This window comes from Ixodes scapularis, unplaced genomic scaffold, assembly GCF_016920785.2.
Source record: "Ixodes scapularis isolate PalLabHiFi unplaced genomic scaffold, ASM1692078v2 PGA_scaffold44__24_contigs__length_19508400, whole genome shotgun sequence".
Classification (NCBI taxonomy): domain Eukaryota; kingdom Metazoa; phylum Arthropoda; class Arachnida; order Ixodida; family Ixodidae; genus Ixodes; species Ixodes scapularis.
Window position 1 is genome coordinate 1,262,382 of NW_024609873.1, and position 11,193 is coordinate 1,273,574.

General features: G+C 51.6%; 1 protein-coding gene across 1 annotated transcript in view; it reads left to right on the plus strand.

Moving 5' to 3' along the window:
• The window catches only part of LOC115315503 (polycomb group protein Psc-like), a 38,631-nt gene extending 31,542 nt beyond the window's left edge, over positions 1–7,089 (plus strand). The window contains exons 8-10 of the mRNA XM_029974642.4: positions 2,318–2,398; positions 2,812–3,176; positions 4,797–7,089. Of these exons, the coding sequence (XP_029830502.2) occupies positions 2,318–2,398; positions 2,812–3,176; positions 4,797–5,841 (1,491 nt within the window). The 3' untranslated portion in view covers positions 5,842–7,089. The remainder of the gene's footprint in view (positions 1–2,317; positions 2,399–2,811; positions 3,177–4,796) is intronic.
• The last annotated feature ends 4,104 nt before the right edge of the window (positions 7,090–11,193 follow it).

The following is an 11,193-nucleotide window of genomic DNA, read 5'->3' on the forward strand; positions in this document are numbered from 1 at the left end:
AGTTAGAGGGTTTAATTGGTACTCTACGTCAACTTCGGAATGGGGATAGCACGTGTGCGTCAATCCTGGCAACCTTGTCCACTAGCAATAATGAAAACGAGATACGAATTTGACGACTAAGTTTACGTCACAGCTTCACAGCCGTTGAAGGGTAATTTGGCTAGTACGATCGCTGACTTAACGTTTGGAATGAGTGTCCCGCAATAGTAAATATATAAATCCTTGGAAGTGTGACGAAAAGGGGACAACGCCAAATCCATCCAAACTTATGTATGTGCTCCTGCAAAGTTCCGGCAAAATGTGAACTTTTTCGGATACGAAGCTGCTCTCGAACCGATATGTTTTCTGCTAAAAAATCTCCTAGCTCAGAGCTACCTAAACCACCCATGCGGCCAAAAAAAGGAAAAAGAAAAAAAGTTAAGGCGATAATTATCCTTGGACAAGGGGAACAAAGAAGGACAACGGAGAAGCACAAATCTCCAAACAAATCCATCAGGTCCTGGTATCGAACCAAGGACCTTTTCCATGGTGGCAGCTGGTAAAACCCGTTTTCTCTACTGACGTCTAAAGGGCTGTTTATACTCCGACGTTGAGCGCAGTGAACGCAGCGTAGCGCAGAACGCGCGCCTTTCATTGGCCGGCAACCAGGAACTCGATATCTGCGACCAATCAGTATCTGTGCGCACTGCGCTACGCCGCGCCCGTCGACGTTACGTTGGAGTATAAACCTACCTTAACTCTTACTTAGTTCAGTTGGTAGAGTGCTCCACTAGAAATGGAGAGGTCCCTAGTTCGATACCAGGACCATGCGGATTTTTTTCGTTTGCGCACCAGTCACCTTGCTGTGTATGGAGATTTCTGTTTGTCTTTTGTCCCCCTTTCTTCCCGTTCTCCAGGGATCATTATCGTTATACTGGTCGCAAGTCTTGAAGAAGTACTGGGATCGGTACCCGGAGCAGGCGGATTGCACGCACCGGTCGCCTAGAGGATGCGGGTTGCGTCCCATCTCAGGTAGAAGTCAAATTATGATTGCTTAAAGGGGCCCTGCAAGGACTTTTTACTGTTTTTTAATTTGCACCGAACCTGAGCGCACTGAACGTAGTAACTTAGTGAAACTTTTTTTTTCGCGAAATTCGCTTTATTTTAAAAGTTATAGGCAATTTAGAATTACAAAAACAAGCAAAAAATAACCTCCTTCATGACGTCGTAGGTCCTGGCTTGAGTGGCCGTGAACTAGAGGAGGAATAGTGAGCTCATCGAGCGCTCACGGCCACCGCACTCCGTGTCGACGGCGCCAGAGGGCGCCACTAAAGCATGTTCTGGATAGGCTGTATGCAGCGGGCAGCCAAAGCGGCTTTCATTGCGTTTGCTGCGCGATTAAACACTCAAGCGCAAAACACATGTACGACGAAACTGTCCGATCCGACGTCCGACCGCGCAATACGACGGTCGGAGGCGAGGGTTTTCGTAGCATCGGAGAGCGTTCAAAACCCTCGCCTCCGACCGTCGTATTGCGCGGTCGGACGTCGGATCGGACGGTTTCGTCGTACATGTGTTTCGCGCTTAATTCAGCATGACACTTCATTGGCCACAAACGACAGCAAACACGGGGTAAAGATCAGTTCAGAATGGGAGCCACTTCGCGCTGCCATACCGCGAAACGGCCAAACCGCAAGACAAAGCCTCTCGCCGAAGGCCTTCGGAACGCTCGGAGCTGGTCGGATCCTCCTGTCCAGACGACTGCAGCGCCACCGCGTACATCCGGGACCTTTCCGTGTCGGCGCCTTATCCCACTACTCCTTTCTAGTATGCGCCGCCTTTTCCACCGCTTGGCGGCGGGAATGTTGACGGGTCATTCCTTGTTTCCGTACTTTATAAACTGCATTTCTTTTTTTTTTCATTAATAGTGAACAAAAGCTACTTTCATAAATAATTGAAACGGTTCGCGCCACTTATATTTTCTATTTCGACCAAAAAGAAGTTTTCAGTAGCTCTGACCAGTAGTAAGCCGAGGACCAAAGACATCACATTTTGCGCGCTTTCGGTACCGCGGGTCGCCCTTGTCGGTGGAGGAGGTTACCGTGTCGTCCGGTTAAAATATGGCGCACTGATATTTAGCTACTCTTTCCGTGCCCGCTGCCTTGCCCGAAAACCAAGAGACGTGGAAACCGCATAAAAGGTAGACGCTTAAATATGATTGCAGGGCCCCTTTAACCGAAGCAGTGCAAGCGAGTGATTGACAAACCTGCGTACGATAAAGTGTTAGACCATAAGGCCAGGGATCATTTCAAGACTTATCAGTGTTTCTCGTCCGCAGATCGACATCCTGCACATGAACGACGTTCTCTGCGAAGGTTACTCGCTCATGGACGTGGCCTACATCTACGCCTGGAAGAGGGTGAGCCTTCTTCAGCACCCTGATGAACGCACTCCTGCTGAGTGCGGACGAATTGAACTCCTCGGGGATATTCGGACAGCTTTTGTTCATTTTGCGGTGTCGACGACATGCTTCCATTACCCATTAATGCAGCGTCTGCATGCGATGAGGGTGTGGAGCGTAGCGGAGAAAAGCGAATTCTTTTAGGCACCGAGCAGACGGCGTTACAGTGCTGAATGATCGTGAACGGCGTGTAGGTCAATGATACGACAAGGCTCGTCTCCTTTAGTTCCAAGAAAGATTCCATAGACTCGGGTTCATTTCGTTGAACCCGCAAAAGGATCTCCATGCTAGTTCGGTTGGCAGGCGTTCAGACGCCTGGAAACACGACCGCGATGGAGTTCGTGACGGAGGGCTTAATCCGGGGTTCGCAGGATTCTCCCCTACGCCTCGCTTTCCGGGTGTACTCCCAACCTGCAAAGCGACCTGCCTCGACGGACACGGCTGGGGCCCAGGCGGACGTTGACGAGAGGCACTGCGACGGGAACCCGACCGGACAACAACAACAGCAGTGCCCCCGCGAAGAGGCGACGGCACCCGGTCGACCGGTGCCGGAGGAGTCTTCAGAGGGAGTGGAAGAAGGCGTCGCCCAGAGCCTCGCGAGTCCGGAACCGGACGCTGCAGGACCTCCCGCGACGCTAGTGCCGAGGGACATGCACCCGCCAGATGGAGCTGCGGGCGCTGTCACTCCGCCCGTCGTACCCGCTGCAGAGACGCGCCTACCCGAGACACGGGACGCGTGAGTGCTCGAATTCCAAGAGGGGATTGGCGCTGTGATCGGCCTTCCGCAATTGGCCAAGTGCTCAGTTATAACGTCGTGAGTAGGGATATTTCTGCTCTCATCGCCGGATAGAAGCGCAAAGTCAGGCTTTCATCTCTGACGGAACGTACTGACTAAGGCTTCCACAGCGTTTTTTTTTTCACACGATTGAGTTTTTTTGTTTTTTTTAGTAGCCTCGGTTGTCTCGTCGGGGATAGGAACCGTACTAATGCCGCACTGAAACATCTCGTTCGCCAATCGGCTGACTCCGTGCTATGTGCCGGATGGACCAATGCGGAGAGCAAATCGTCTGCTTCTTTTGCCGAGGTTGTGGTGACGTCAGAACGCCGAGCTCTGATTAGCTGACTGAAAAAAATAGTGGGTAGACCTCGAAGCATCTCGCATTGAGGTCTACACACTCCCCTTCCAATCAGAACTCGGCGTCGTTCTGACGTCACCGCATCTCCTGCGCAAGAAGCAGACGACTTGCTCTCCGCATTGACCGTTGGTTGAGGCCACTGACCGGCGTTCCGAACATTGGCACGTGAAGAACGCCTTCACGACGAGAAGTGTGGATGGTTGATTAGTTCAGCCGGCACGTATCGCGCTCTCTGTCCAAGACTGAAGGGTGGTCAGGTCATCCAGCTCTAGGAAACGTCACGGGTTTGATCAGGGTTGGGTCGACACTTGCAGTCTTTGCACGTTTACTATAAAAAATCTCGATTGAAACCACCGGGAAGATGTACTGCTCGGAGAGTTTGAGTCGGACTAGCCGGGCGATAAGCATGATTGTTCCATCGAGGAACCTGTGGCATAGCGGTACATATGGCGTTGCCTGCGTTGGATGAAGAAGACGTGACTCCCCCTCCCCCCCCCCCCCCCCCCCCCCCCCGAACGACTATTTCCTCCTTTATATTCCTGTACTTACTAAGTTTTTGTGTGTTAGCCTATTCCGAGTTTCTGCCTGTGGCCTTAGTCACGAAAAAAGATGCTGGCCATAGATTTAAAATGTATTTTCCGGGCATATTCGTGCGAAACAGATGATGGAAGTAGGGACGTGTACAGGGAGTTCCCGAGAAACGAGAAGAGTGTTTTTGGCCCGAGTAAATAAACTATGCATCGCAGAAAGCTTAAACTCCGCGAGAATGTCACGCTAGCACTTGGGATAGATCGGGAAAATAGAACTTTACATTGCGGACGCTTGTGAAATTTATATCAGTGGAAAACTCTTGTGAGCGAGAAAGAGGATAGTGTTTTCTTTCTTGTTGACGAGTCTCTCTCACTTAAATAGATGGTACAGGCACCCAGGACGTCATCTCCCGTTTCGACAATATTGGGCTTAGGTGGACGTCGGTTCACGGAGAAATTTTGTTTTTCTCAATTATTTTTCGATCCGAATAGCGTCATGTTCTCAAATTTCCGCGTTCTTTCCTAATTTCTAGCGCGACATCATCACGGAGTTTGAGCTTTCTGCGATTCACAATTTATTTACCCTGCTCGAAAAACAAAGTTATCTTTTCTCGGGGACTCCCTATACTCTGTCATTTTGAGTGCGCATGCGAACGATTTCGCGCCTCCCGTGCTGTATGCTCCTCGCAGGTCAATGGCAGCAGAGACGCCTGCTGCCTTCGGGAGTGCCCAGATGGCGGAGACGGTCCTATCGTCCTTCCCGCAGCAGGAACAACGGCAGAAGGCGTCTGAGCCTCCCGCCGAGAGTCTCCCCGCCCTGTCCAAGATCACCATTAGCACGCTGGACAGGAGCAGCAACAAGATCACCATCCAGACGAAGGAGGTGCCCCCGACAGTGGCGCAGGCCATGTCCCCGCCCCGCTCCCCGCAGTCCAAGAAGTCCAGGCGCAAGGAGCAGCGGAACGCCGAGCGGACGCTGCAGTACGCCAGGCACCAGAGACGGTCCCCGGACAGCCAGGGGCGCCCCTGGAGCCGGTCCCCGGAGCGGCCGGAGGGAGCGACGACGGCCAAGAACCGGAAGCTGGACGGCGCCGATTTCGCCGGGGTCGACGGCGCACAAGGCCGCGGCGAGGCCCGCCCCGCTTCGCCCGGCAAGCTGCTTCTCGAGTGCGCGTCGCTCCCGGAGCCGGCCAAGAGGAGCCAGAGTCCCACCGGGAAGGGCTCCGGGGCCTGCAGCTCCGGACTACCCGCTTCTCCGCCCCAGGCCCACCCGCAGACCCCGAAGACCCCTCCCGCCACCCCGCTCGCCTCGAGCCCCACGAAGGGCGAGGAGGACACGCGGCCCCTCGACCTCTCGGTGTCCCACCGGGGCTTGCCGGCACCGGCGCCCGTGCGCAGGCCTGTTGGGAGGCCTCCCCTCGTGCTGCCCACGGCGTGCCCACCGGGGACCGCCAAGGGACCCGCCTCGCCCTCCCCGTACCGCAAGGCGGCGGTGGCGTCCCCCGCGGTGTCGCTGTACCAGAAGCCGGCCGTGGCGGTCAACCAGGCCGCCACGTCCTCGCCCCTGTCGCAGCAGCACCACCACCACCACAACCACCACCGGAGCGGCAGCAGGGGCTTCCTCAAGGGCGCCAACCTGACGTGCATCAACCCGGACCCGGACGCCTTTCACCCGCGCATCGTCATCAAGAACCTGCAAACGCGGGCTTCCTGCGTACGGTTCAACAAGATGTGAGGCCGCGTCGCCGAGTCGCCCTCTCCCTCGAGGAGACGGCGTGGCATGTACACACAGCATTTGAATGCGAAGCTTTCAGTTGCGGCAGGCCGACGCGTAGCGTCGCGAAGAGCGTTTGCGCCATGCTTGTACGCACATCTTCCTTGACACGCAGTCGACTGAAGTCAGTGGTGCGAGCGAGCGCGCGGACCATCCTCCTTCGTTTCTCGAACGATCAACCGCAACGCAGCGGTAGGGAAAGTCCAGTACCGCACTTGCTCCCATGCGTCGCACCGATAGACGTTCCGCTCTACGTACCGCTAATAACCGCTTTCGGCAGCAAGGACGCCGTTGCGCACTCGAAGGCGCGTATGGCGCTTTATATAATAGCGGGCGCCTTGTTTCTAGTCTCCTGCGGGTGTCTCTCCTACTGCGCGCGTACGCGCAGCTGTCGCGCGAGACGGCGCCGTTTGTTTGTGCGTGCGAGTGGAATATATGAGTGGATGGAAGCCGTCGTGGCGTCAGCGGGAAGACAACTGGATACACACACTCCCTGCCGGTCGGATACATCCAGGTGCGTCGGCAATGCGTGCTCCGTGTTCGCCGGCGGTCGTGATCGCTGTGCTCCCTCTCTCTCTCTCTCATCGTGACCCGCCGAGACCTTCTCTTGCCCCGCAATACGAAGCGAGCCCCTGAGGGGTGCTCCGTGTGCAACCTCCCACGTGGGTGGGTTGGCGGCGACAATTTCAGTGTGTGCAAATTCGTGAGCTGTTGCGTGAGTAAGTGTCTTCCACAACAGGAGTACGTGCACACCTGGATTACACCGGATTACCTCGGATTACGGCGTGCGGTCCTGGTGAAGTTCGACTGTGCTCTTGAGAATGTTTGTTTCCCTGGTTCTATCGAAGTGCTCTTTGTCGAAGAGCAGTTGCGGAAGCGCTCTCTAAGCGTGAGACGGGCTGGGAACAGAGCCCTCACGCCGAACGGCGCACAAAGGCGCCTATAGTTGTAGTAGCCGCGGTAAAGCGAGATTGTGCAATATTGGCCGATACGCGTTAATCCTATAGACCGAACAGCTCCAAAAGGAGACACCGCGCATGGTGTACATTGCTTACGTAGACCGCACTGCGTATATAATTCTTTCTTTTACATTGCGTCGAGGAAATGTTGAAAGTTAGGGAATCCACGACGTCATTGCTGCACGTAGTCTGGTCGGATTTTAATGGTGTTATTTGCCTGAACAATAAAAGGCCTCTGAAATAACGTGATTACGCGCACGAATCCACGTTCTGCATTCGTAAGTAGAGCATAGCTCTATACTGAGAAAGCCTGGCAGATCGCCACGAGAAGCGGCCGCCGAAACTTAAAAGGTAAAGCGGCAGACAAAGGATGAGAGGAGAGCCACGTGACTGGCGCCCCGATGCGGCGAGATGCCGAAACACACTTCTTCCGAGCGATGGAATTTCCGCTCGTGCTCCTCGGTAGTGATTTCCCTCCACACACCCTAAAGGGGGGAGGGGGGGGGGGGGTGTACACCTTCCCCTTGATTTTTGTGAAGGCGCCCCTTTAATTCGTAACGACTTCTCTATTGTCAATCTTCACTTAATTTCAATTCCTGGGAAAACCCTTGCTCCTGGCGTTCCTCGCGCTACCGCTTCTTTTCTCCACAAGTTTGAAAACCATGTTTCGGGTTCTCGCCGCTGCAATAGGTGTGCGCTGACGTCCTGGTTCCCCCGAAACGCTCTGTGCTACCACATCCTCGCGCTCGAAATCTGCGACCGGGGACTCTATGGCTCCGTTGTCGAACAGCCAGGCTTTGTGAGTATAGAGGGGGCGATGGATAGAGGAATGGCTGAGACCAGGGTCGGGGACTCGTCCCTGTCCAGCCATCGGCGTTGTTCCCCGCTCGGCAGTCCTAGCCGTGCTCCCCCCAACGCAGGAAAAGGTAAGAACAAGGAACGGTAAGCGTAGAGTGTTTCTCCAAAACTGGGGACCCCTTGTATTTGTAACTTGCAACCGATTGCAATTGTTTCTGAAGAAATGTGCGTACCGTTCACGGTGATGAGAGCATTGACATAGCTCTGGCCTCATAAATGGCAGAATGTGTATTAAAAATAGCGCAAAAAAGGCGGGACAAAAAGACGAAGAAGCACACAGGACAAGCGCTAACTGGCAACCAAAATTTATTGAATGCTTCCAACTTTGCTATCGCCGTGTACGCGCTTAGTGTTGTCTCAACAAAAACTGCGTACCGCCAAATCAGCAGACACAGCCCGCCCACCGCCTATTCAAAAAGCCAGCAAAAATAGCTACCTCCCCCCACCGCACAATCCGAACGAGGAAAGGAAAAAACGCCGCGTTAATATTTACAAGTTAGTGTGAATGAAACTACTCTTTCGGCTGCCTATACACCCATGCGACGCTTATGCAAACGCCTTTTTCAAAAGCATGTATTTTTGCCGCCTCGCGATCCAGCAACTCTCGTTCCAACCTTCCTTTGTTACGTACCTCTACCTGCGCACCGTCCAGCGTGGGGAACAACCACAAGTTTTACAATGCCCCACCCAGTGGAAACCGTAATTGTTGCCACGTCCACGTCGTCCTCGATGTGGCGCGCGACGTCATGACCGCGTTACAACGGCGACTTGATGTCGCCAAACGGCGTCGTCCTCGACACGACGCGATGTCACGACGGCCTTACGACAGTATCTTGGCGTGGCATAACGTCGTCGACGATGACGTCGTGGCGTCGTCGTGTCGTGGTGCTTTGACGTTACCTCTGGCGTCAAAATCATAAAAAAAAATAGAATATAGCCCCCAAGGTGCTATATTGCCCAGTCTTGGGTAGTATCGCGTTACTGGTATAGAGATACTGTATCTCGTTACTTTTTTGGTATATTGTAGCTGTAACTCGCTACTTTTTCAAAACGTATCTGTAACGATAACTAAATTTTTTACAAAAGTGACGAAACGGTAACGGCAAAGTTACAGTTACTTTTCCTAAAAGTGAACCCTGTCTCTGGTTATGGCTACAGAAATCCTTGACATTCAGACTCTTCAAGATTGTTTTTCTCACCCCTTTAAAATGGTCAAAAAGGTGGAGCTGGAGATCAGTAGGGTTCTTGGCTCGGGTTAAATTACGTTAATCTCGCCAGACCATATTTCCCTTGAACATTATCATCAAAGCGCGGCAGAAATAGGACGTTGGGTTTGACCTTGATATCGTAAGGAGCGAATCGTAGGTTACGTCAATGAAATTTCGAGTGTCTAGATTTCTTATTAATTGACTATGGTATATTTCCGATGTTGCTATTTTGAACAGTTTCATTTTTTTTTTTTTAAATAGCTAGTCGTCAGAAGAAACTAGGCAGATACTTCCCTATTCCTAACGCTACTCGCTGGAATTCACTCTAGGATGAAATGAAGTTTGTTGACGAGGCCCAGAAGGACAAGATGGAGGCTGTCTGCGACGCGCCCTCGCGCTGCCGCGTCTACAAAAAGATGATCAGAAGCTCATTCAGGAGTATTGCCGGGTATGCCCAAAAGCTCTCACGTTTTTACAATCTTTTTAATGTTTTTTTTTTTTTATTATTATTCCTTAGACAATAAAAGGGGTTGCCAAGGCGCTCGACATCCTACAAGGTGAACAGTACATGTTCATGGGCGCTTTGGTGCCGACATTGGTGGCGCTGATGCGGCAGCTACATTCACTGCCTACGCTCAGGTTTCGCAGCTCGCTTGTCTTGTAGACACAGTAGATTGCAGTTTTGAAGAAGTCAGTTCCTTATTGTTTGGACAATGTACTACCTCTTTGTTAGCGCCTTTTTGTAGAAAGTTACGTCTGCCACGCAGGCTCATTCACGATTATCAAGGCAAGTAATGCACACATTTTTATTAAATATAAAAGGGTTAAATTTTTTATTACATATGAGACCTAAAGGGCCTTGGCCACAATATTCCTAAATTTTTTTTATTAAGGCACACATTATATGGCGAATACCGTGGACGTAACGGCTAGTGCACTGATACTGCGACCCGCTCCTGAAACGTTTGTTTTTAGTTTTTAACGTTACACGTGTGAGTAAATGCTTTCATTTCATTCGCAGATTTTCTGAAGACCTCAGGTCCAACGAGCTCCTACTGGCTACCGCGGCGCCTCCAAAATTTAAAATTTCATGAATGGATGAAGCGCAGAAAACGCGTTCTTTGCTGCTTCTTGCAGAGGAATGTAGGCCCTTCTGAGGAAGTTACACGGGAGCCAATATGCGATGATGACGATGAACACAGCGATGGAAGACTGACACCTCATCGACGGCCTTATTCATCCTCAACGACTTTCCCAGCATTAAGAATATCTTTTTACGCCTCAATGCCGCGTTTCCTCCTAGCGCAGTTGTTGAACGTCTTTTCAGCAAGGGGCAGGACGTTCTCAACATCAAGAGGGGAAAGCTAAGCGATAAGAACTTCGAAAAGCAGGTGCTGCTTTGATACAACATGGAGTAAATAATAACACGGCGTTATTAAATATATCTCGAAAAGTTCAGAACTTTTAGAAATTCCCAAAACAATGTAAATGTTGCCCATTTTGTCCTGTCGTCCATGTCTTCAAAGTTCCATACAAAATATGAGTATCTTGAAATTAACTAAGTTACTCTGCCCAAGCAACTGTAACTGTAACGGGTTACTTTTCTTTTGAAGTAACTAACTTAAATACAATGTTAGGAAAGTAACTGTAACTAAATACTTTTAAAAAGTAACTTACCCAAGACTGAATTATTGCCCATATGACCTTGACCTGTGTCGTTGCTTGATCGCAGCGAAGGTGGCGCTGCGATCAAAGTGACTTGGTTCCAGCTCATCGCTTTTCACATATTGAGGTGCACCTGAAAGCATGAGCGGAGCCTATAGCTCGTCCCAGTCGTACCTTCTAGTACACTCTAGCTATACCAATAGACCTTTTCCCGAATCGAAGCGCCCCTGGTGGCACGGTGGCACAAAATGAATTCTGGGTACCAGTTGGCCACTTAGTTTCGGTGTCAGTTTCAGATTTTGTAATGATTATCGTGCTATGACGGAACACGCCGCTTGCGTTTTTATTGCTATGACTTTCTACAAGTGTACAATACCGTGTTGCCGAGAGATACCGAAAAAGAAACCCTTCCCACTGCTTTTGTGGTTCCCGATGTGCCGGACTTTGGGCAAAAGTGGGCAAATGTAGAATGATGGATTACAACCTCCCTGCTGGTGCCCCTGGCGTGCAAGCACGTTCGCATGCGCTTGAAGGAAGGTTATGCAGGCTTGGAAGTTCACGTGCTTGGTTGCAGGTGTACAGAGAGAGTGGCTGTCTAATCGAAACCGAAACCATGCCACTCA